This window comes from Lissotriton helveticus, chromosome 1_1, assembly GCF_964261635.1.
Source record: "Lissotriton helveticus chromosome 1_1, aLisHel1.1, whole genome shotgun sequence".
In the NCBI taxonomy this organism is placed as follows: domain Eukaryota; kingdom Metazoa; phylum Chordata; class Amphibia; order Caudata; family Salamandridae; genus Lissotriton; species Lissotriton helveticus.
The window spans coordinates 133,245,982-133,271,590 of record NC_136057.1 but is presented as its reverse complement, the minus strand read 5'-3'; the positions used below and the strand labels follow the sequence as shown (position 1 = coordinate 133,271,590).

The window sequence follows — 25,609 nt, the reverse complement described above, 5'->3', positions numbered from 1 at the left end:
TTTGCCTCTGCCATTTCTCAGTGAAGTAGTTGCCTACCTCTGCCATTTCTCAGTGAAATAATTGTTTGCCTCTGCCATTTCTCAGTGAAGTAGTTGCCTACCTCTGCCATTTCTCAGTGAAGTAGTTGCCTGCCTCTGCCGTTCCTCAGTGAAGTAGTTAGCCCTGCCTTTGCTTTTCTCGCAGGGAGTGTCCATAGAAGTGAGATCAGGTGACACCTGTAGATGTCGCAGGTGTGGGTTGAGCTGTTTGGAATTGGAATTCCTGGAAGGAGGTCACGGTGCATTTCAGAGCAGAGAATCATGCCTCAACAGCCCCCAACCCCCCTAAGCAACATACCTCCTTACCCCTCCCCTCCCCCCTCCCCCACCCCCCCCTCCCGGAAGGAGGCAGGCAGTCAGGGGATGATTACACGGTACAGGCAGAGTTTATTTTAAACATGCTCCTCTGTGCACTGAGCATTTCCTTTCCTCTCCTCTCCGTTCTATGCCACTCTCCACAGCTGGCAGTGTCTAGCATGGCATCCCAGGAGAAGAAGGACTGTGGCTTGACCGCTAAGCCTGTCTTCCTGAAGCCCGTCACCAGAGTTGCTGTCACCGGGGGCACCTTTGGGAACAAGCTGGACGGGGTCTACCTGGCTAAGAAGTGGCTGAAAGACCCCTCAGAACTGCAGCGCCAGACCTTCAATGCCACCCCCTGCCTGGTGAACCCCCGGGCTGTGAAGGCCATGGTGCGCTTCACTGACAAGGACTTCAACACCTGCTTTCTGGAGAGCGTCTTAAGGTGGGTGACAATAGGGGGGAGGGGGGCATCCAGGGGGAGTCTGGAGTCCCCAACAGTGGGTGTCTGTGGACCCAGAAGTCAGGAGGTGGGGTATGGATGCTGAGTCAATCGCTTGCCTTGACTAGGGTGGGGGTATGCTCCGCTCCGCCGGGCGAAGTTTGCGGAGTTTTGTCTGTCCGCACTCCACTTGGAGCGCAGAGCTCGGCAAACACTCTGCCCATGACACGTGTCAGAGTTTACCTGTGCCCACCCCTATAATTTGGATTATTCAGATATTGAAATGGAAAAAAAAGCAGCAATGACTCGCTGATTGGTTCCCATGGTAACGACGCTGGTCGCTCACTTTTATGTTTCTCTGCAGTACGAAAGCCCTTAGTAGGGGCATTAACTGCTGCGTGGAAGTGGCTTGGTTGTGTTCTGGCTCTCTGGAACAAAGGCTCAACAAGTGGGTGGGAACATCCACCTCCCCTCACAGTGGGACATTCCACCAGCCACTCCTGCAGCAGATCATCCCTTCCCTCCTTGGACACCTGCTTGTACATGCGCGGCTCGCCCCGTGGTGATCATGCGCCCAATCGAGCCCCCCAGAAGGTGCTGCACAGGGGTGTGCACCAGAGATAGGGGTGGGTGGTCAGAGTCAGGTAATGCATGTTTCGAGACAGGCACACTACTCTTTGGGGAATGTCTGGTGAGCAGAGGCTCACTAACCATGATGGGAGTTCACATAATTTATATATCACTTTTCCAGAAATGGGTCCTCTCGGTGCCATGCAGTGGTGCGAGGGGACGCTGCTTTGTGGGAAAGATTTCTCTCTTGTCACCTCTCTCCACACAGGTTTATTACCGAAACGAACATTGTACGCTTCAGGGTGGGCTGAACTCTGCAGAATCTTGCAGAGTTTTTATGTAACTCTGTGGAATTCCATGGAGTAAAACTCTGTGAGTTCTGCCCACCACTAGGCTTGACACCCTGTTTAGAATTAGGGAGACATCTGGAAGCTGCTATTTTTGTTCACTTGGCTAGTGAGTTAGGGCCGGATTCACAGAACTAACTTAAGACAAAATCCTAAACTTACTACCATTTTGGTATTCACAGAAGGCACTTACTCATTTCGGTATTCACAGAAGTTAGGAGTCCTAACTTTACTACTCCTAAACTGAGAAAAATCCTAACTTTAAGACTTTTGGTATTCACAGACGGCATTTAGGGGTCCTAAAGTTATGACTCCTAACTTCTGTGAATACGGAAATGAGTAAGTGTCTTCAGTGAATACCAAAATGAGTAAGTGCCTTCATTGAATACCAAAATGGTAGTAAGTTTAGGATTTTGTCTTAAGTTAGTTCTGTGAATCGCGCCCACTGTGACTCCTTCCCGCTTTGCTGATGTTTAGCCTTTTCTGGGCTGTTCTTTTACTTTGTTACTCAATTCTCTCTCATACACAATCAGTCACTCTATAACTCTATCCTTACTTCTTCTCTCTTTCTCTCTCTCTAGCTCCTCTATATCTCTCTCTGACTCATTATCTGTTTACTCTCTCAACTTCCACTCTCACAAACTGTTTTCACACTTAATTTCCCTCTTCCTCACTCTGTCTGTTTTCTCTCTCTCTCTCATGTTGTCAACACGTTTCGGCACTTGGCTGTTCAGGTCTATGAAATACTACTTACATTGACCAGTAAATAATATGCAGTTCATAGTTATCGTTGGTCATTCTGTGCATGGGCAGAATCCATCCTGTCAACTAATGGAGTTATGTCTTATACTTGTAACTGACCTCAAAAACTACTAAAGTAAGAGAAACACTTGCTTCACAATAATCTTTCTGTAAGCTACCAGAACACCACATTAATAAATTTTGCAGCTTAGTGGGTTACATTAAAGAGATTTGCAAGAACCCTGAATAATTAACTTATTCACAACTTTAAACTTAGTCATAAGAACTCAGGCTTCTTATTGGAACTATGCTCTCATTAATACTGAAATTCAGATCTGGACATTGAGATGGACACACCTTTGCTCAGATTGCAAGGAATATGAATCTTTCAAATGAATTTGGTGTGTTCCTCAATCTTTATGTTTCTAAAAACTAAGGGCCCGGAGGTGGGGATTTAGCCATGGCTGAAATTTCCACCTTTGGCTCAGAAGCTCTGCCTCCGGGCCGCAAGCTCCAGCTCCGGGCTGAAAGCTCCGCCTCCGGACTGGAAGCTCCTCCTCCGGGCCAGAATTTCCGGCCCGAGTGAGGACGTAAACTTAGTAGTCGTAAATCCATTCTGTGAATACCAAAAGTAGTAAGTGAAGTCTGTGAATACCAAAAGTAGTAAGTGCATTCTGTGAATACCAAAAGTAGTAAGTTTAGGATTTTGTCTTAAGTTAGTTCTGTGAATCAGGCCCATAGATGCAATTATTATGTGTCTTTGAATTAACTAGGATGTTTTGATAATCATCTATTTGCACACAATTAAAAATGATAGCATTGTGTGCTGTACCCAGTTTTTGTAGAATTAAGGTCCTACTAACTACAGATGGAAATCGGTCACTGCAGAAAATCATGAGCATGACTTTTTGGTCCACAGCTTTCGATATGAGGCTGATTAACTCAGGGGCCACGCATTGTAAGGGTCACCTACTTGACCCAGTTTTCTCGAACATGGCCCGTATTAAAGCCCTGACTCCTTTGGCTTTACCTTGGTCAGACCATTTTCGGGTTCCCTTCAACTGGCAGTACGATTTAACGGAGGTAACCATCCATAGGACCTACTCTGTTGACAGGGCTTGGTCCAGGTTACCGGTAGAGCGCTGGACTGCTAATCTGGATGCTACCTGTCCACGCCCGGTGTCGAACCCGCTAGTTGCAGATGTGAACCTGGAAGGTTGGCTGACAAGATCCCTGGACTCCATTCTCCCTAAGAAGAGAATGCCGAAGAGGGAGAAGAGAGTGGGCTCAGCCCCTTGGTATACTCAGAGGTTAAGAACTCTTAGGAAAGGCTGCAAGAGGCTAGAGCGGACTTGGAGAAAAGATTGGGGTGAGGCAACCCGGAAAGAGTATCGCACGGCTATCAGAGGATATAAAGCCGCGCTCCGGGACGCCAAAGCCAAGTTCTTTGAGGAGAGAATTGGCAATTCGGCTAATTCCGCCAGAGAGTTCTTTAAGGTCTTTAGAGACCTCTTAAAAACTCATGAACCGTCAGTGAACCACGAGAGTCCTCGAAAGAAATGTAAGGAACTGGCCAACTATTTTTACACGAAAGTAGAAAACATCGTGAGTTCCTTACCACGACCAGCCCAGGAATTAGATATAGGCAAACAGCGGGGTGATGTTGAAATCGAGCTGGACATCTTTGGCCCAGTGACCACGGATGAAGTTCTCAAGGTGCTAGTGGTCATCAAAAGCGGCTCACCTAGGGATCCTGTCCCGATGAAATATCTCAAGCAGATAGCAACTACTATCGCCGCACCAGTAACAGATCTCATTAACGCATCCTTTGCGCAGGGGGTGGTTCCACCCAGCTGGAAAAAAGCGGTAGTAAAGGCCCTTCTGAAAAAGCCTGGTCTAGATCCATCTGACCTGGCTAATTTTAGACCGATTTCCTTGCTGCCCGGGCTTGGTAAGATCGCGGAGAGACTGGTGAACAGGCGATGGTCTCAATTCTTGGAGTCTAATGGCTTGCTGCGGAATTCCCAAACGGGATTCAGGCCGGGCAAAGGCACTGATACGGCCCTTCTGGCAGTCGTGGAAGAAGCCAGGAGCATTTTGGATTCAGGAGGATCGGTGGCAGTGATCCTCCTGGACCTCAGTGTGGCTTTTGACACCGTAAACCACCAGGTTCTGCTCCAGCGACTGTCAGAGGTAGGCTTGACTGGAACGGCCTTAAAGTGGCTCGTGTCTTTTCTGAACCATCGAACCTACCAAGTCTGGGAAGGTAGTGCACAATCAGCCCCTATCCCCCTACAATGTGGTGTGCCTCAGGGCTCCTCCCTGAGCCCCACATTGTTTAATGTCTATATGGCACCGTTGGAGGATGTGGTGGCACCATTTGGCATCAAAATTATCAGCTATGCTGATGATACCCAGCTGGTGGTGGCCCTCTCCCAATTGGTGAATCAACCGGACCTATTGCACTCTTGCTTGTCCAAGGTGCACACATGGATGGGCAATTCAGCATTAAAACTGAATGGCTCTAAAACAGAGATAATGCTGCTGGGACACTTGGGGCTTTCTCTTCCGCCTGGCAGCTGGCCGAGTTGCCTTGGCGATCCTCCAAGCCCCAAAAAAGAGATTAAAAGCCTAGGGGTGTGGCTGGAACAAGACCTGTCTTTTAAGACCCACGCAAAAAAAACTGCCGGAGTCTGCTTTGGTCTGCTCCGATCTGCACGTAAGATCCTACCTCTCCTCCCTCCGGCCTCTAGGAAACTTCTTATCCAAGGACTAATTGTCTCGAGGTTGGATTATAGCAATGTGATTTTTATGGGCGCTCCGGAAGCGCCGCTCAATAAACTCCAACAAGTGCAGAATGCAGCAGCAAGGCTGTTGATGAATATTCCAAGGAGACAGTCAGTAAATCCGGCATTAAGAGCGCTGCATTGGCTTCCGGTACGGGAGAGGATAACATTTAAATCGCTCTGTACGGCTCATAAAATCCTTCAGGGGAAGGGACCTCCCATCTTGGGTAATATGGTGCTCCCTTACAAGGCTACCAGAGCCCTGCGCTCTGACCACAAATTTTTGTTACAAGTGGCCAGAGTGAAGAGAGCCCGGACGGGTGGTAGAAGATTCTCTGTGAACGCAGCCAATTTATGGAATGCGCTGCCTTTGAATTTACGGACAGAGACTTGTATCATTCGGTTCCGGAAGTTACTCAAGACGCACTTGTTCCCCGCTTAATACTGTCTTCCTTGTTCTACACCCTTGAGTCATGAACAGCGCTGGGATGCCCGAGGGTAACCGCGCGCTATACAAGATTCCAAATAATAATAATAATAATAACACTGTGTCTTGCTATAAGATGAATGTTTCATGTCCTTTTTTCTTACTTACAGCATTCTTTATGTCAGTCTGAAGTTCAGTCCCATCCGGAAGAAAAAAGATAGAGCTTCCACCGTGTCTTAACCCCTTGCATGCTTGTGACGGAACCGTTCTGTCACAAGCCTCGGGTAAGCTGTGCTTGTGACGGAACGGTTCCGTCACGGCCCGCTCGCCGCGCCTGCGCGGCGCGAATTCCACGCTGGCGCTGAGGGTTCTATTGGGCGGGCGGGGCCGTGACAGAACCGTTCCGTCACAAGCACAGCTCACCCGAGGCTCGTGACGGAGCGGTTCCGTCACGAGCATGGGAGCGCCGCGCGGCCCCCCTCTTCCATAGCACTGCGGCGGAATAGCCGCCGCAGTGAAGGGGTTAATGTAATCCCGAAGGCAGACTTTTGTTGCCAACTAATCTAAAAACATTTACCTCCAATGCCTTATCAGATCCCTTAAGGATAGAACCAGTGGTTGTGTCTACAGTCAGTGAACATACAACACTTGTGTTGTCGTAGATAACACGCAAGAGCCAGAGACAAAGAACCACTGGGGTTACAGAGATACACATAGAATAGACATTGTGTGGAGTGAGAGAGGCCTATTGATTTAACAGGTCGCTAATATTTTCCGTTCCACATCATTGTTGGGACCAGTTACGTGTGCATGGAGTTGGTATATCCACCTTTGCTGTTTCTGGTGAAGTGTTGCTTGCATGTTAGTTTGAATTGCCAGTTAGGAGCTCCCTTGAGTCGGTGACTTCTCTCTATGTCAATTTTTACAATTATTCCATCAGACCTTGGTCTTAAAGGAGATACATCTAAGATTATCTGCTCCCTTTTATCAGTTCTAACATACACATTGTACATCAGATAATGCCAGTATTTGTCTCATGCCCTTTCAGAAATTCAGATTTGAGTCTGACTTCACACAACACAAATTACCGGGACACAAGAACACAAAAAATGATACGAACAGTGAATCTCGCAACTAAGCTAGCATCTGTTTGTACATGTTGGCCACTGACTGAACGGTTCATCATTGTCATCATCATAAAACACTTGTATGGCACACTATTCAGGATAACTTAGCTCCACGCCCAGATGGGTCAGCCCCCCCAGCGCCTTGAGACCCTCACGGGCGAGTAGCTGCACTCTACAACTCCTGATCAGCAGCCACTGCCCCATCAGTGCCTTGAGACCCTCACGGGTAAGTAGCCGAGCTCTACAAACTTCTGATTGATTGATTCATTGGTTAGCTCATTGCACATGTCAGGATAAAGGAACTCATGAACAACATTTTGACTTTTCCGAAGTTCTCAAAATGTTCTGAGAGTGGGTTTCAGTTTTTGGGTACAAATGCTAAGGAGGGTCTGGCTATGAACGTGTTGTGTATTACTATGTCTGTAAGTCACAAAAGTGTATATGCACAGCTGCAACACATGAAGAGGTCAGCTGACATTTTGTCCATCAGGTTTAGGGGGAGAGTCAACTTACCACCAGTGCTTCATACCCATTAGAGCTAACCATTAGAGCTAACCAACCAGAGATTGGCTTCAAAATGATGGGAGTTCCACTAAACTGAACAGGCGTGCAAGTGATAGTAACAGTTCAATATTGGGGGCGTGGCTTGGACGGCAATGTGGATGGTCGTCTGAGTCCACTCGCTCCGCACCCTTGAGGTTAACTAAGGCCATAACTACCCGCCAAACAAGTTTGTTCTGATTAAGAGAGCAACTTTCAAGCATGGGAAGAGAGAGGCTACAATCGGAACGAAGGATCGCATGACAGGAACAGCGCGATCAGCGATATCGGACCACGAAGCCCCTGAGACCTAACAACAGAGAGATGAAAAAATGGCGCCCAGTAATGTAATGTGGGACACTGTTACTCTACCCGAGTGTCCTGGCGCTGTAGACCGCTGGGGAACCCGTCCTGGTTTTCCCTGTGAGATGGTCCCTTTCTGGGTATCTCCAGGGGGAAACCAGGCATCCCCGGCGTCTGTGGGGGGCCGTTGTAGAGATGAGGCAAGCTTAATGCCCAGAGTTACCGAATGTGTTCCCTGGTTAGAGTAGGCACTGAGGCGAGAATTATCGAGTCCGTTGACCCTGGTCCAAGACCCTGCCGCGTCGGGAATTGAACCCTGGTCCCGGGCCGTTCTCTGCTTACAGGTCTGCCACCTCTAACCAGTGAGCCACACCTCTCCACTGTGAGTAAAGGAAGGGAGCCCACCGCGGACACTGCGGACACCGAGCCGAGTGAGGCAAAAGAAACAAAGAGAGGAGGCGAGCCAAGCACCATCACCTACTACCCCTGTCAGTACCCCAAGCGCATCAGACGACCGGGGCGAAAGCAGAGAGGCAAGGCGGAGGGGGAAGACGGAGAAAGGAGGGTGATCAAGGCAGGCGGAGAGGCGGAGGAGTCACCGAGAGGCTCGCAGTGAGAGACGCTAGGCAGCGAGAAAGCCCCGGTGTCTTCCACTGCTTAAGGGCGCCTTTCGGAACAGGGTCTGGCGAAAACGAAAGCAAACCCTACACATGGGCGCCGCCATTACCGGAAGCCAGGAACAGTAAACAACAAGCGCCGGAAAACCGGAAGTGGTGAACGCCCGAGAGGTAGCGCGGAGGGGAACTCTCTGCATCATCGCCACTCTCGACAGCGCAGCCCCACACAACAAGCGTGACGCAAACTGGGAGAGGCGGAGGTGACAAAACGGAGAAGGACTGCAGCACGAACCCACTAAGGTGCCCGACCGGGGGGGGGTAAAATAAGCCCCTGGTAGCCTGGTGAAGGAGACAAACAAGGAGCGGGGGAGAGAGGCACACACGTGGGTACATGAGCTGGAAGCGCACCTGCTGGCAAAGGCGTGCAGGAGCTCAGGGCAGGAAACGCGCGCACGGGTTCTAGGGCTGATTCTTAAGCCTGGCTCTCAGCTCGCCCACATACAAAGCCCAAAAGCCCAAAAGCAGGGGGCTTATCGAACCGCCACAAACGGCACCAGGACAACTGATCAAAGAGCCGGGGTGCCAGGACCCAAACAGAGCCTCAATCGGCACCTCCCGAGTAAACGATAAACTCACCAGCCACCCAGCAAAAAAGCAGCCGGTCTAGGCTGCGAACGAGACAAAGCACACGCTGGCAGGACCAAAAGCTAAGACCAGAACAAGGCACATCAGAGAACCGAGCAGGTACAGAACCTACGCAACAGCCCAGGCCCCCAAGCCAATCCCAACCATCAACCCAATCTCCGCTCAAAAAGAGGGGCGCCTAGGCAGCATCCTATCTAGAAGGGGGATCAGAACAATGGCAAACAATGATGGCAAAACAGCAGGAGACCCGAAAAAAGGCCAAAAAAGAGACCCCCGATTCTCCGTTGAAGCTAAAAGGAGAAACAGCAACCCTAGAGACTATCCTAAGAAAGATCAATGAAGGGAACGCAGTGGCTAAGGAAACAAAACTAAAGATAGACAACATGCAACTAGAACACGCGGCAATTAGGGCCGACCTGCACAGCACCAACATCAGAATGGAAGCATCAGAAGGCCGCATAAGCTCCGTGGAGGATGTAACTGCGGAGAACTCCAAAATAATAGCAGAATGCCAAAAAGCCACGAAAGCCATACAAAGACAGCTAGCGGAGCAGGACGACAGAGCCAGAAGAGGCAATGTGAGGATCCTAGGAGTGCCGGAAGGAGCAGAGGATAAAGTGGGCTCATGCGCAAAATTGCTCGAAGACATGATCCCCGAGCTCACAGGCATCAATTTCGACAGAAGGTTCGAAGTGCAAAAGGCATATAGAGTGCCGGCAGGAAAACTGGCAACGGGAAAGGGGCCGAGACCTATAATATGCAACCCACTGCGAACAACCCACACTGATGCCATTTTCGCATTTGCCAGGAAGAACCAAAATCTCACATGGGCGAGCTGCAAGATCGTACTAACCCAGGACTACTCGAAGCCAACGGTTGAGACCCGGAAAGGTTTCCTCGCTCTCAGGGATGCCCTGCGCAAAAGAGGCATTAGCTTCAGTTTCGCGGGCCCAGCCCGCTTCAAGATCACAGACAAAATGAGAACAATGACATTTGAGAACCCCGAAGACCTGAGACGTTACATGCAAAAACCACCGACAGAAGAGATGGACACAAAACCCCCAGGCGCAGCCAAGAGATGCGCCTCACCGGATGTGACCGCCCAATCGGAGTGAAGATCACCCGGAACTACAGGACAACACGGCTACCTCAGGCGAGCAGACTCTACCGAGCGGCAATCAGCCATACGGACAAGGGAACACCGGTGAGCAGCATAGCAGAGTCCTCGCCTTTTTGCCACAAAGAGAAGGACAGGTCCGGAAGAAGCGACCTCAGAACTATACCATGGACAACGCACAAACTCTACCTCAGGGAGGATGCGGAGCAAAGGAACTTTGTCGTCGCACTCCCACTCAGCAAGTAAGGGGGAGGGGGGCTCAGGGAGGGCGGGAGGGGTCGGGGAGCACACACATGGGGTCACTCTTCTCTATCTTCTCTACTACTCTATCTTTCAATTTTCCACACCTTCAACGAGGAGCAGCAAGCACAGGTATAAGCACAACAACGCACTAGCCAGCCAAGGTTTAGGGAAGGGAAGCCACAGGGTCCCACAGATCGCAAAGCCACACAGATCGCCAAATGCACTGCACCACAAATGACGCACAACAACCACACCAACCTATCATCTGATATCAAGATAGTGTCCCTAAACGTCAAAGGACTCAATAGCCCGGTGAAAAGAAGGAAAGTACTAGAACACCTGAGGAAACTGAAAGGCGACATCTATGTACTGCAGGAAACAAGGTTAGAGTCAGACGACATAGCGTGCATCAAGACTAGATGGATAGGCGAAGTATGGGGGTCTGCAGCACAGAACAAAAAGAACGGGTGGTGACTTTCACAAGCAAAAAGTCAAAGCTAACACTGGTGAACACGCAGACAGATACAGAGGGCAGGATTCTGGTAACCAGCCTAAGGAGAGCCGGGGAGACTATACACGTGGCCAATGTATACGGCCCTAATAGCGATGACAAGGCCTTCTGGGACAGAGTAGAAGCACAACTACACAACCTGCCACTAGGCGAGCTCCTGGTGGTTGCAGGAGACATGAACCAGGTCCTAGACCCAGCCATTGATAAGCACCCGCACAGACAAAGCCATGCAACACACAAGGGCAACATCCTGAAAAACCTCTGCTCCAAACTCAACCTCAAGGACCCATGGCCCCTCCAAAATCCGGATGCCAGAGAGTACACTTTCTACTCGAACCCATACAACTCCTACAGCAGAATAGACCACATCCTCATATCAGACACACACACCCATCTCACAGATCACACGGAAATCGGACCCCGGAGCATCTCAGATCATTCACGCATCAGCCTAACCCTATCAGGGAAACACAATGAGGAACCAACTCGCAGATGGCGGTTCGATGACAACCTGCTTACCGACACCGCAACTAGGGCAGAGATCGAGACAGCAATAAAAGAGTATCTATCGATTAACGACACCCCCGAGACAGACAGATACCTTCTATGGGATGCCTTAAAGGCCACCATAAGAGGGACAGTCATGGCCATTAAAGGGAGGATTAATAAAGAAAGGAACAAAAAAATTGCCGAACTGGAAAAAGAAATCAAAAACCTAGAGAACGGTCACATAGCTAACCTGGAAGATAGGAATACTCTCACAAACCTAACTAAACGTAAATACGCACTAAACAAAATCCTAAGTGAAAGGGCAGGCACCTGGATAAATAAATACAAAGCTATCAACCTGTGCTCAGCAAACAAAGCAGGGAAAAATCTTGCATCCTACCTCAAGGGGAAACAGAAACAACACTCGATAGAGGCCATTAAAGACAGGAACGGAAAATCCCAGACTGCAAATAAGGAGATCATGGAGGTCTTCAGAGACTTCTATAAGGAACTCTACACAAGGGATGAAACCCTACGGGAGGATGGGGGGAAAGAACTCCTAGCACGCATATCCACACCAACGCTATCAGACAGGGAACGAGAAGTCCTTGACCTAGACATAACAGAAGACGAAATAGGGAGAGCCACAGCGAGTCTTAAAGACAACAAGGCACCAGGACCAGACGGGTTCACGGCAGGCTTCTACAAGCAGTACCTATACACCCTCAGGCCCACAATGAAGGAGGTCTTCACAAAGTGTGTCCAGCAAGGACGCATGACACCAACCATGGCGGAAGCCAACATAATAGTAATACCGAAGGAAGGCAAAGACACAAACGAAGAAAAGAACTTCAGACCAATCTCACTTATTAACGTAGATTGCAAAATGTACGCAAAGATACTAGCAACCAGACTCAATGCCCACCTCCCCAAGCTCATACATTGCTCACAAGTAGGCTACCTGAGGAACAGAATGTCTCATGACAACACAAGGCTGCTATGCCACATAATAAATCATTCCTCCAAGAGCAGCAACGCAGCGGTCATGATAGCCCTAGACGCTGAGAAAGCTTTCGACAGAGTGTCCTGGCCCTTCCTAGACCAGTGCATGCTGAAGTTCGGTTTTGGACCCAACTATAGGAAGATGGTGCTGGCCCTCTACAATGACCCCAAAGCACGAGTGGTGGTAAACGGAGGTACTTCACAACTACTCCATCTTAGCCGGGGGACCAGACAAGGGGGCCCACTCTCACCAGCCCTGTTCCTGCTAGCGATAGAACCTCTCCTAAACATGATCAGAGCCAATACAGACATAGCAGGGATACCGGTAGAGGGAGAAACCTTCAAGCTAGCGGCATACGCAGACGATGTGCTAATAATCACTGAGGACCCAGAAAAATCCATCAAGGCACTGATGGGAACGATAGAACAATACGCCCAGGTCTCGGGGTACAAATTAAACAGGGACAAATCCGAGTGCAAGCCTCTGAACGTCCACACCACCAAGACGGTTCTAGGCTCGTCCGGTCTGACGTGGCAACAGAAACCCATCAAATACCTTGGCCTCCTCTTCGAGAGAGACCTTAGATCTACACTAGAACACAATGAACAAGCCACACTAAACAAAATAAAGGAAAGAGTGGAGGGCTGGTCTCCCAAATTCACCACGTGGTGGGGTAGAGTGGAGACAATTAAAATGATGCTCACACCAATGGTGAACTACATGCTGAACATGCTACCACTGATAAACACAGAAGACTTCCACAAGAGGCTAGACAAAATGCTGAATACCTTCCTGTGGAGGGGGAAAAAGCCCAGAATAAGCCTAAAAAAGCTCAGACAGACTAAGGACCTAGGCGGCCTGAATATAACGAACTTCAGGACATTCCAAAAAGCGTGCATAGCAAGACAGGGTCTATACTGGCTCACCCAGAACGCAGAATATACCCCAGCGTGGCTGACACTGGAGCGAGGACTGCTGAAAGGGATGGAACCCATCGCCCTACTAACAGCCACACGACACCCAGCAATCAAAGAAAACCCCATCCTAAGCAGCACAAAGACAGCTCTACTAAGTATTGACAAACTAATGGGGACAAGCATAAAGAAAACTCAGCTAGAATCAAGGCACAACCCCACAATAAAATACAGGGACAAGACTCTGAACATGCACTCATGGTACAAGCATGGCATCACAACAGCCAGGGACCTACTGAAACAAGGCACAAACATAACCTTCGACACACTCAAGGAGGAACAGGACCTAGAGAGCGTAGAACTGTACAACTTCCTGAAGATTAAGGTAGCAGTAAGGAAGGCGAACCTGAATGGACTAACACCGTCTATCATACAATATGCCGCCAACCTCAACAAACTAGGACACCAGGTTGCATACCTATACAAAGCCCTAAGCCCTAAGACCACCAAACTTAACGACAAGGTCAACAGCTACTGGGGAACACTAAGGGGGAGCGCGCTGAGCGAGAAGGAGAGGGCAGAGCTATGGAGGTCAACATCCAGGAAAAAGATTACCGCTACTTTAAACCAGACCACATTCTGACTCATACATAAGGCATACTGGACCCCTGCCCGCTTGTCATCCATGGGTATCCGCGACAATGATTCCTGCTGGAATTGCAACAAAGAAGAGGGGGACCTTGCACACCTACTCTTCCACTGCTCCAAAGTCAGAATTTTCTGGAACACAATAGAATCACTAATAAACGAGATCACAGGGGACACCATGCAGCTTGACTTCCACAGCCTGGCACTGGGTTTCGCATCTCCCACAGTAACAACCAAAGAAAACCGGGACCTCATCGATCTTCTGCTGACAGCAGCAGTGAAAACGGTCCTGTACAACTGGAAGGACACAGGGAAAGCCACGCCTAAGGCATGGCTCAACTGGGTCACTTTCCTGCGGGGGGCGGACACCATCACAGCGAAACATTCACCCAAAACACACAGGCAGTCAGGTATGTGGGAGGCCCTGGACAACTACCTCTCGTCGCACAAACCACCATAGGTAGCATGGTCAGATACCGACTAGCAACAGCCGAGCAGCAGACCTCAGAATAGTGCACACTCCAGAAACGAGTACTGCTCTCCTCTTCCCTCTCTCCTCTCTCTATCTCTTCAGCTCGCGGCCGGGGCACTTGACCAAGAATGACAATCAATGCAACATGGGGAAGGAGGACTAACCGTCAAACAGCGCTCGTATGACAGGAAATCGGACTTACTACAATAAGACTGAAAGCTGGAATTGAACAACTGAACCAGTCCCCGCCCCCGCTTTCTCTTTTCATTTTCTTTCTCTTCCTCTCTTTCCTCTTCTTCTTTCCTCTTTCAACCCATGTATATGTAATGATCCATGTATATATATATTTTTTCTACAATAAAAAATTACAGAAATAAAAAAAATAAAAAAATTCAATATTTTTCTGGAGAGAGGGAGGGTGTCTCTGGTTTTGTAAAACTGGAAGGTATCTTCTGACATTGTGGTAACTTGGTATCTCATCAACAAGTTCTTAGTCTGTGATAAAAGTGAACAAGGAAATGTTGAACAATTGCGCTGTGGGTGGGAGTACCAAACATCCTCTGCATAATGATTAAACTATCTTCAACATCACTCCCATACACTTGTTAGTCTAATGAATGCATTGTATTTCTCTGTTCCCACTCGTCACCTGCTCACCCCCGTTCCAGTGCCCCAGACACAGAGGACACCCCATATGAAGTAAAAAGAGCCAAAGAACTCAACTTAGTCTTCGGTCCGAAGGGTTCACCCAATGCGTACGACCTGCTGCTGGACATGCACTCCACCCCCTCTAGCATGGGGGTCACCATCATCCTGGATAATGCGGAGAACTACCTGGGCATGCACCTGGCGCACTACGTGAAGGTGAGTGTGACCACGCTGACATCTTTAAGTTTAAGGTATCTGACCCAGTGCCCATTTCAAGGCGAGTACCAGTAAATTGACCAATCACATTATCTACTATTTGCTACACTTAGAAGTTGTAAAAACATAGTATCTCTTTTTACTTATTTTAATGCACCTTTTACCGTTGCGCTAACTTAAATATTATTATTACTGAATTGCGACTTCTAAAGGACCGACGTAGCTTCAGGAAGAAACTTAAAACCTGTCTCTTTACAAGATTCCCCTCCACACCGACCCGCTACCCTCTCTGCAGCGCTGGGAAGTCCTTGGGCAGCTATGCGCTTTACAAATCGCATAAATAAATGAATAGTTCCTTATCTGGCAATAAACTAGTGGTAGGGCTGGCGTATCATCCATCAATCCTGGCTCTCTTACTCAGGAAGTCTTGTGAATATAGGTTGACACCCTCACTCCAGGCCACTGCTATCCCTTTCCAGAGTCCTGAACTTTTCACCTACAGATCATTGACTTGTCTAATTAGTTTCATGGCTGAAATACCCAAAGTATAGTTAACACATGAAGGTGGAGAACTGGAAGCAGTGTCTGTAATGACCGGGAGAGAGGCCGTCATCCTATGTGGATATCAGGGTATCTCTCCAAGCTTGGACAACGTTGCATTGAGACATATGTCTGGAGACTTCCTTGGGGTCCAGCACAAAGTCCACCTCGCCTCCCTCACAACAAAGACCTGGGTCCTACTCTGTCTCATATCATAGGATCCAGCTTCCGCAGCGATGTCAAGTGTAGGTCCAGGATGGTGGTGTTCATTGCTGACTTTGATCTTCACGCAGATGAAAAGGAGGACCAGATCATTTAGTCCTTGCACCTGCCTTTTTTGTCTCCCTTCCTGACTCTTTTTGTTCTGGGAAGAACCATGTGTGCTGCAGATAGAAGGAAGGCTTGGCTCATTCTGATTTTATGTGCTTCTGAGGGTTTCCCAACCCCTGCCCATGTTTCACCAGGGAGAGAATGTGGCGTAACAACCAGAGCTGCTTATTTTGGAACTGGGGAACTGGGTTTGGGTCTCAGCTTTGGCTCAACAGTCTGTTATTCTGGATAAGTCACCAAGGGGCAGATGTATCAAGATACCTATTGGCGATTCTCAAATAGCGATTTTTTGAGAACCGCTATTTGAGAATCGCAAATGGTATGTATCAAAAAAATCGCAATTCTTTAGCGATTTCTTGATATTCCTTAATTGCAAATTTGCAAATTGTGAATTCGAAATTAAGAAATACTTTCCCATTCATTTCTATGGGCCAGGAGGCCCATAGGAAGGAATGGGAAGTTATTCTCAATTTGCGATTCGCAATTTGCTAATCGCAAATTGAGAATATTTGCAAGGGTGTCCAAAGGACACCCTGCTGCACCCCTGAAATTAACATGTGTGTGCATATGGCGCACATACATGCCCTAAGAACATGTATGTGCGCCACATGGCACCTTTACAAATGCCAAAAAGTGCATTTGCAAAAGAAATCGCTAATTATCACCAACTACAAGTTGGTGGTAATTTGCGATTTCTTGATTGGAATTCGCACAACTTGGGTGCTTCATACATAGCATTTAAGGAATTGCAATTTGCGATTCCTTAAATGCTGACGCAAAATTAAGGAATCTCAAATTTTGCGATTCCTTAATTTTGTGATGCGATTTCCATGATACATCGCATTTTCTGTTTTTTTTCTCGCAAACGCTGCTTTTTTGCGAATCACAGCGTTTGCAAGGGAAAAAAAGGGATGATACATCTCCCCGTTTATCTCCCTGTGCCTGCAAAACATGAATGTGTCTTTGTGTCATTTATCTAGTGCTCATGTAAAGCGCTCCAATACCTTTGGGTCGAGTTCGCGCTATAGAAAACTGCAAAAAATACACCTTGTGTAATAAGCAAGCATGCCAACCCTCTCGAGTCAGGTGGGGGCGTTACCAATTTCAAGGCTAGTCTCCCGCCTCCCGATTCATGCATGCAGAAACCTGATTCAGAGTTTTGTAAAACTGCCAAAAATAAAGTGTTGATGCCTGTCATGCACCCTCAGCTGCCAAGAATTACCTCTGACATCAAAGGTTTGTCCTTAATTCATGAAGGGGAAATTACAGCATGTGTCAGGCCTCAAAATTTTATTTTTGCTAGTTTTACATAGCGCAAACAAAAACTGAGTTTTTATTTGTGCTATATTAGTAAACTGCCACAAATTAAATGCTGATTGTCCGTCACCATACATACCAATAGACTCAATTCAGCAAGATTGTCTCTGCTTCAGTAAAAGTCAGTGGGGAAAACACGTGCTCTCAACTTAGTTTTGAACCCTTTCGCTGCGGCGGCAATTCCGCCGCAGCGCTAAGGGGGTGGGGGGGCGGGGGCGCGCGGCGCTCCGACACTTGTGACGGAACAAGCACAGCCCACCCGAGGGGCGTGACGGAGCGGTTCCGTCACGGCCCCGCCCGCTCAATAGAACGCGCCGCACAGGCGCGGTGGCCGTGCCGTGACGGAACTGCTCCGTCACCAGCACAGCCCACCCAAGGGGCGTGACGGAGCTGTTCGGTCACAAGCATGGGAGGGGTTAAAATCTCCCGCTTGCCTGCTCTACAATGTTGGCATGTATTAATAAGCCTCGCATTGTGTAATATTTCAATGCCTGGAAGTGAAGCTAGTTGGCACAGTTCAAATGGAAAAGTCAGAAAGTGGGTAACTCTTGTAAGACGCAATAAGTCGTGCAGGGGCATCTTTATGACATTGTCACGCAGCGCAGCGCCGCAAGTCACTTTGCTGCGCTGCAGTGGTTGACAGCGAAAGGGCAGGAATGCGCCATATTCAAAAGAATACGGTGCATTCTTGCCCTTTCCCTTACTCTGGCGTCGTGTTGGCTGCCTAGGGCCAAAGCGTGGAAGGGTATACTCAGATGTGAGTCCCTTGCTCATTGCACCATCAGGATTCAAGCAAGCCGGGCCGACGACGGCTGAAATGCCAGAAACCGGTCCCCGGAAGCTTGTTTCCTTCCCAGTATAAGAATTGGCTTGGTAGTTTGGTTTGCCCTGTTCCCATCATGCACTGGGACAGGAACAGACTAATTTGCATGTAGCCAGGTTCTGAGCTGGGATGGTGCAGTGAGCTAAAAAATGGTGATGGATCAAGCCCTGATCTTTGGACTGGGTAAGAGTGGTCTGCTTAATTCAGACACTCTGTTCATCACCACCCCCTTTTCTGAATCATTTTGTCCACCATAAGCATGGAAGGGTATACTCAGATGTGAGTCCCTTGCTCATTGCACCATCAGGATTCAAGCAAGCCGGGCCGACGACGGCTAAAATGCCAGAAACCGGTCCCCGGAAGCTTGTTTCCTTCCCAGTATAAGAATTGGCTTGGTAGTTTGGTTTGCCCTGTTCCCATCATGCACTGGGACAAGAACAGACTAATTTGCATGTAGCCAGGTTCTGAGCTGGGATGGTGCAGTGAGCTAAAAAACGGTGATGGATCAAGCCCTGATCTTTGGACTGGGTAAGAGTGGTCTGCTTAATTCAGACACTCTGTTCATCACCACCCCCTTTTCTGAATCATTAGGGCCAAAGCAAGCACCCTTTCAGCATGGCACTAGGGAGCCTGCGTTGTAAGTAGGATTGTTTTTGTGCAGGAAGGTGCCCCTGAGGCATTTTTCTCATTCTATGTGTGCTCAAAATGCAGTACACATGGAAAGAGAACAAAACGAGGAGAAATAAACATTGTTCTCCTCATTACGTCTCACCTGGGGAGGCGGAGGTTACTGGTGTATTTCCAGGTCTTCCATTTCTGGTAAATCTGGGAAAGTGCCTGAATCCATGGATGTTGCGTGAGAACACCCAAGAGCTGTACAAGAAATAGAAATGTAGGTGCTGGTTTGGAGAAAGTTAATAACGTTGACTACCAAGGGTCATGGTTCACCAAACCTGTAACCAGGAATGACCTGATGCTCACACGTTGTAATGAGATGGTGCACGCAGTCCACGCATGGGTCTAATGCTCCACTGGAAAAACTCCATTGGTTACCATTGTCCCAAAGGATCCCCTTCAAAACCGGCTGTATAGTTTTTAAAGCACTTCAGGGCAAGGGCCCTAAATTCGTCAGACAGAAGCTCACTGTCTATAAACCACAACGCAACTTGCGCTCGGCCCATCTTAATCCGCTCACGATCCCTTCCTTTAAAAGGAAGAAGCAAGGATGAAGCTGTTTTTCGTTTCTGGCGGCTACTCTATGGAACTCCTTTCCTATCCCACTCAGGAATTGTGATAATCTCTTGGTCTTCAGAAAACCCCTGAAAACGTGATTATTCAAGCAGACTTACGTTTAATGAATATTTCTAGCTCACTGACATTAGCGCCATGAAACCTATGGGTGTACGTGCGCTCTATAAATAAATATTAACATAACATAACATAACATAACACTGTGGCTAGGAAACAGAAGATTCAGGGACCAGCAGGCGTCAGTGACTGTCCACCCCACTCTTTCCCCTCTCGATCCTGGTTCAAAGGACCTGCTTCTGTCTGGTGCTGCTGAAGAGTGGAAATCCTCACTCAGTTGTTTATCCTGCAGTCTCAAGGAGTGCACAATGCTGCCGGCGTTTACGTCACACCCAAATCCTCAACAACAATCCAGGCCACCAAGAGGCTGCCATTGTCACCTCGCTTCAAAAGATTCTTTTATAGGATCCGATGGAGTTGTTTGGGGGGAACAAAGCAAATACAAGGAGATGACGGACAGAGCACTGAAACTTTTTAGATACTCCCCCTCCCCAGTCACAGATCTGGGTTGAATCCATCATCTTCTTTATCTCTTTTCGTCACTCACCTCAGTTCAGACCCAGCTTTATGCAAATCAGTCTTGACCCTGTGCCTCATGGGAACAGTCCAGCCCGATCTGCCAAGCCAGGTCTTCCCTGAACCGGAAACAAGCATCCTGGGACCGGTTTCTGGGTAACACCCTTCATCAGCCAGGCTAGCTTGAATCCAGTGGCAAAGTGAGTAAGGGACCCAGTCTGGGCATATTCTGCCAACTTAAGGCGAACAAAGCAAACACAAGGAGATGATGGACGGAGCACTGAAACCTTTCAGACACTCACCCTCAGTCACAGATCTGGGTTGAATCCATCATCATTCTTTAGTGGGGGCCCAACACATTCTGTTAGGAGTTATTCAGTCTGAGATGAAGGACCCACAATGATACACATGAGAAGACATGTACTCAACGAGTGACACGTACAGCGTAAGTAGATCTCACTAAGTCCATGGTAGTGTCTGATAGCACCCTGACGTAAGACAGTGCAGTGTGACCTCATCTAGAGCGCGTCCCTCACACTCCTTTCTTCTGACCCTCCCAGAATCACATTCCTTTTATGAAGACTTACATCTACCTGCACATGGCGCCCAAGAACACTTCCGGGAGAATCACGTCCATTGTCCGCTGTGGGATAAGTAAGTTATTATTGTACCAACCTCATTTTTTATGTTTTCACCTAAATAGAAATCTACCAGTTGTGACAGGACAAGCCCATACATTAACCTGCTCGAGGGTAATAATGGAAGTTACAATATATTTCTTCTAAGAGAATGTTTAGATGTACAGATCTCAGTTGTGCATGAGATTCCCCTCCCAATCTAAGAACCTCTAAGCAGACCAAGGCCAGCTATGGCCTTCTTTTCCCCCTAATGGGTAAATAAGAGTAAAAGCTGTGTCCTATACTGCCATCTACTGGTTAGAAGTGAGAAATACAGGTATGTCCTTCTCTGCCATCTTCCTTCGGCCCGCCCTCTGTTGGAAAGAAATTAGAACTGCAGCTATGTTATGCTTTGTTATGCCAGATCAAGGAAGTGAAATCCTACACACTTGGGTAGGTTCAGGGGCTATAGATGTGACCTGATTCCCCCACTCACTTTTCAACCTCTTATCCCTGATTACAGCCCTTATCTTCCCTCTACAGCGCTAGAGATAGGACCCGTAAATGTGGAGACACTAACAGCCAACGCCTTCATGCACATGGGGAACCTGGTGAAGTGCTGCCTGGACTTCACCGACAAGTTCAACCAAGGTAAGGAGGCAAAGGTCGCTTTTGGCCTGTCATTCAGCAGGCCCTGTGGGATCCGGAACTTCATGGCTATAATAATACCAATCCGGAATTTGGTCGCAAAACTGTAATATATACCATATCGATTTGGTATTTGGAAGGGACGCCCAATACAAGCCCCTTTCAAACACCAAATCACAAATGGAAATTACAATTAGGTAACAAGTTACTGAATCACATTTTGCTTTTTGTAAAAGCATTTTAATGGTCGCATAAAGGCAGATTTCGAATTGCACTGCTTGCAATTGCAAAAAAACTTTGTATATCTGGCCCCAAGTTGGTTCTCTGCACCCATTCAATGTGTGGCCTCTCTCTCCAGGTTTGCTAACAGTCCAACCAAAGGACCATATTGGTTTGTGAAATGTGTGTTTTATGTTGTGTACACAGTACATTGGGGAGTGGCATATTCATCAGGCAGTAGCAATTATCTCACGACTGAAAACAAAATGGCACATAGTAATTTTGGCTCAAACCATAACACGTCATCCACTTTGATGGCTGGTTCAATAATCAAAGGTAAATATCCGTCAGTGTGCGTGCCAACAGTACCATTGGTGGTGTTGCCAAGCCTGTTAGTACGTGGCATTGTCAGACATTTGATTGGGGAGTGCCACAGGTGATTATTCAAGAGCGCTTTCAAAAGACGTCTGGCCCAGAGGTGAGGTGAGGTCAGCAGTGCTCCTGCCACACATTGTACCTTTAAAGCAGAGGTCTTCAAACTTTTGTAGGTTGAGCCCCCCAGCTGATTTTTTTTAGATACTGGGCCCCCCCTCCACCTAACAGAAATTTTGGGAATCTGGTACACTACACAATCGACCGCCGAGAGCATATCATGGGCCATATCTGGCAAATAATGTTCAACACAATAACGTGTTTAGTAAATTGCAGGTTTGTGAGTGGCTGTGGTGAAATAATAGAGGCTTATTACACAGCTCAAAACAATTTTCTAAGATAACATGTGGGCAAATTGTTTATTCTAGGAGGCTTTCTTTTACATATGACATAGCTTAATAATAACACCACCAACATAAATGTGACAGGTGGGCCTGAGATGGACAATCTGTGGATGGATTTTTGCTACTGCCATCCTCAGGTTGTGCTCCACATCCAGTCTTGAACGGTACTTAGTTTTAATACCGCAAATGCTGAGAACCCAATCTCACATAAATAGGACGAGCTGAAAAGCAAGAGAGTTTTGATAGCAGTTTCTCTTGAAGCTAAATATTCTGCAGACATTTTCAGCCAAAACAGTGACTGTAAAGGAGACAATGTTATCAGATTTTTTTAGCACTCCCTAGCTCAGAGCTGGTACACGAGAAACAATTCTTCTCTAGAAATCATTAAGAAATGTTTTAGGCAGAATTATAATGGAATAATTGCCCACCAACCAGTTATGGATCCGAAGAAGAAGGTGAAAGTCCGAGAGGGCGCTGAACGAACACCTAACTGAGAATTCTTTAGTGGTACGATAAGTTGCTTGTCTGAAGCTGTGGGGGTTTAGGACACTTCGAGCTTATGTTAAAAAAAAAAAAAGAGAACTGATAATAAATTAATATTGTTGCATATTTTACTTCAGAGCAGTGTTGTCTGACAGACTTTGTGGTGGCAGGGACATGTTAAGGATTTTGGCTGCCTTGGGCCAAAATTATTTTAGGGGCCACTGTTCAAAACAGCACTGAGGTTAAATGATTCACTTTCAGCTCTGCCATATTATCTCTTTATCCAGGGTACTAACAGTGCACAGGCGCTATGGTCGAAATTCTAAAAGTGTTTACATCTAATATTCAGAGATAGTGATGTGTGTTTTCACGGTTGTAACAAAGCAGCAGCCAACTAAATTTACTGCGAATAATATCTGTGATATCCTACAATTTCTCAAAAACCCGGGGAACCATTTTGATCTAAATTACACTTTTTTATGGTTGTTGCGTCTTTGAAAATTGTAATAGACTCTCTCAAATCAATCACATTAAGAAGAAATGAAACAAAACCGTATTGACAAGAATCTGTTTAGGAATTATGCCAGGTCATCAGGGGCAAAAAACAGAGCTGCCTCTATCAAGAGGCCCCTGAAAGGCTGGATTGCAGTGCATGTAAATGTGTCCTTTTGTAATTTAGGATGAAAACCTTGATGGGGCACGACATACCCATACTTGTGTACAGGGGCGCAACTAGACCCAAACTTCAGGTGGGGGCTAATACTCTCAGCCAGGGCTGGTCCTACCACTGATCCCACACAGTGCAACAGTCTGTTGTGGTGCCCCTCCTCCTTTTCCTCCGTCTCCATGAATTCCCTCACTACCACTCACCAACAATGCACCTCTTCTCTCTGTAGCACCTTTCTGGCAAACATTACATTTTTTTATAGGACTACTCATTATTTACTCACACTCAGTTCTTTGATCTGCATGGTACACGTTCTTTGTAGCAGGCACATTAGTCCTCTCCGCTGTGTGAGTGGCAGGAGTACCCATGTGAGTGCATGGTGAGCCATCCAACTGTGTGAGAGTAGGGTAAGAGGAGTGACTGCGGGGTGAGTGAGGTGACCATATGAATGCTGGGTGCGGATGTAAGTGCAGAGTGGGACGGAAGAATGCATGGTTAGTGATGGACTTATTTGAGTGAGATTCCAGATTGAGCAGTGTGGGGGACAGGTGAGTGAAGTGTCACATGAGTGTAGGTTGAGTAGTGTGCTTGTATGACTGCAGGGTGAGGTACAGGGTGAACATCGCAAGTGAGTGCAGAGTGATCACTGTGAGTGCAGAGTGAGCGGTGTGCTCATGTGACTGCAGGGTAAGTGGAGGGAGATTGGTGTGAGTTCAGCACGAGTGACATAAGTGCAGTGTGGTCACTGTAAATGCAGGGTTAGTGGGTGAATGGTGTGAGTGCATGGTGATCAGTGTAAGTGCATTGTGAACGCTGTAAGTGCAGGGTGAGCGCGAAAGTGAAGGGCGAGAATGAGGAGTGATTTGTCTAAATTCAGGGTGCATTCCCGGACACTTGAAGTAACTCAGCAGGTTATTGACAGCAGTGTAGGGTTTCAGATATGTTTAAACTATTGATATTATGCATTAACCAGGGATCAGGGTGGAGAAAAAAAATGTGTTGATCTTGCAAAAAACTTTCACTCTTATGATTAGGGTTGCCAGCTCATTATTTTGATGTCCCAGGCGGTACAAAATAAGCTGTCACCTAAAGTGTATTGTCAGCACTTGTCTGTGCATACTTCGAACAGCACCTATAAATAGAAAGCATTTTTAATTGTGTTCTAGGGCTGCCCGAATTATCCATGACTGATAATAAAAAGGAACAATGACAGAAAAGCCGCATTACAAAGGAATACATACTTGTTTATTTATAAGCAGATTTAATATCAAGAAAAGTAATGTGCACGCTATTTAAACAACTCATGGTGGGCTGGCATTTTTCTTTTGGCAACTTTAAGCCCTTTTTGCCCTGAGGGGCATTGTGCGCCTGCATGTGTAATTTTAAAAGAAACTTTGTCTCCTTTCTGCTAAGAGCTAACCCTCCCAAGACGGGGTTAACTTCATAGAGCTGAAATGCTCCAGCTGCAGTGGGAGGCAGGATGTCTCCTCTGCTAAAAGTGTAGGAAAGTAACTGTCATTTCAACTGTAGTGGGGGGCAAGGAGTCTCCTCTGCTATGAAATTGAATGCAAAGGAACAGGACTGTCTGTTGATTTGCTTTCGATTTTAGCAGAGGAGATTTCCTGCCTTTCACTGCAGCTGAAGCATTTCAGCTCCACGAATTAACCCCCTCCTGGGACGATTACAAACTACAGTTAGTTCTTAACATGACAAAGAATGGTTCCTATCTAATTCCCCTCACTTCCCCCTCCAACCCGGAGTTCTCCCAAGAAATATTTCAATTTGAAATTGGAGAAGACTTGCGACGGACGCGGGACAGTAAAAGACCAACAAAGGAAAGTTTTTATGGTGGAGTGTGCGCCCCCCCCCCCTAAAATGGTGTCACGCCCCCCTGGGGGGCGCGCCCCACAGATTGAAGAACTCTGCTTTAAAGGGACAGACTCTCTTCAGCTACAGGGACAAAAACAGGCTCTAACTCTAACAGGTCATCCAATAGAGGCGAGGTTAACACTTCAACCAATGGGGCGGGGATATCCTTACCGCCAATACAGAAAAATCTAGTGTTACATTGTGCATTTTATATAAATGGGTGGAAGCCAATGCGATTACAAGAAACATGTTTTAGTGGATTTGACAATGTTTATAGGTTGCTGACACAATCCCTTTACTGAAATGAATGCTGTGACAGCCTAAAAACCAGCCTCTACAGACTTCACTACAAAA

General features: G+C 47.4%; 1 protein-coding gene across 1 annotated transcript in view; it reads left to right on the top strand.

The window, feature by feature from the left end:
* The first annotated feature begins 385 nt into the window (after positions 1-385).
* Positions 386-25,609, top strand: part of LOC144768274 (N-acyl-aromatic-L-amino acid amidohydrolase (carboxylate-forming)-like) — a 43,322-nt gene continuing 18,098 nt past the window's right edge. Inside the window, exons 1-4 of the mRNA XM_078651830.1 lie at positions 386-781; positions 14,947-15,142; positions 20,537-20,630; positions 21,137-21,244. Coding sequence (XP_078507956.1) covers positions 438-781; positions 14,947-15,142; positions 20,537-20,630; positions 21,137-21,244 — 742 coding nt within the window. The 5' untranslated portion in view covers positions 386-437. The remainder of the gene's footprint in view (positions 782-14,946; positions 15,143-20,536; positions 20,631-21,136; positions 21,245-25,609) is intronic.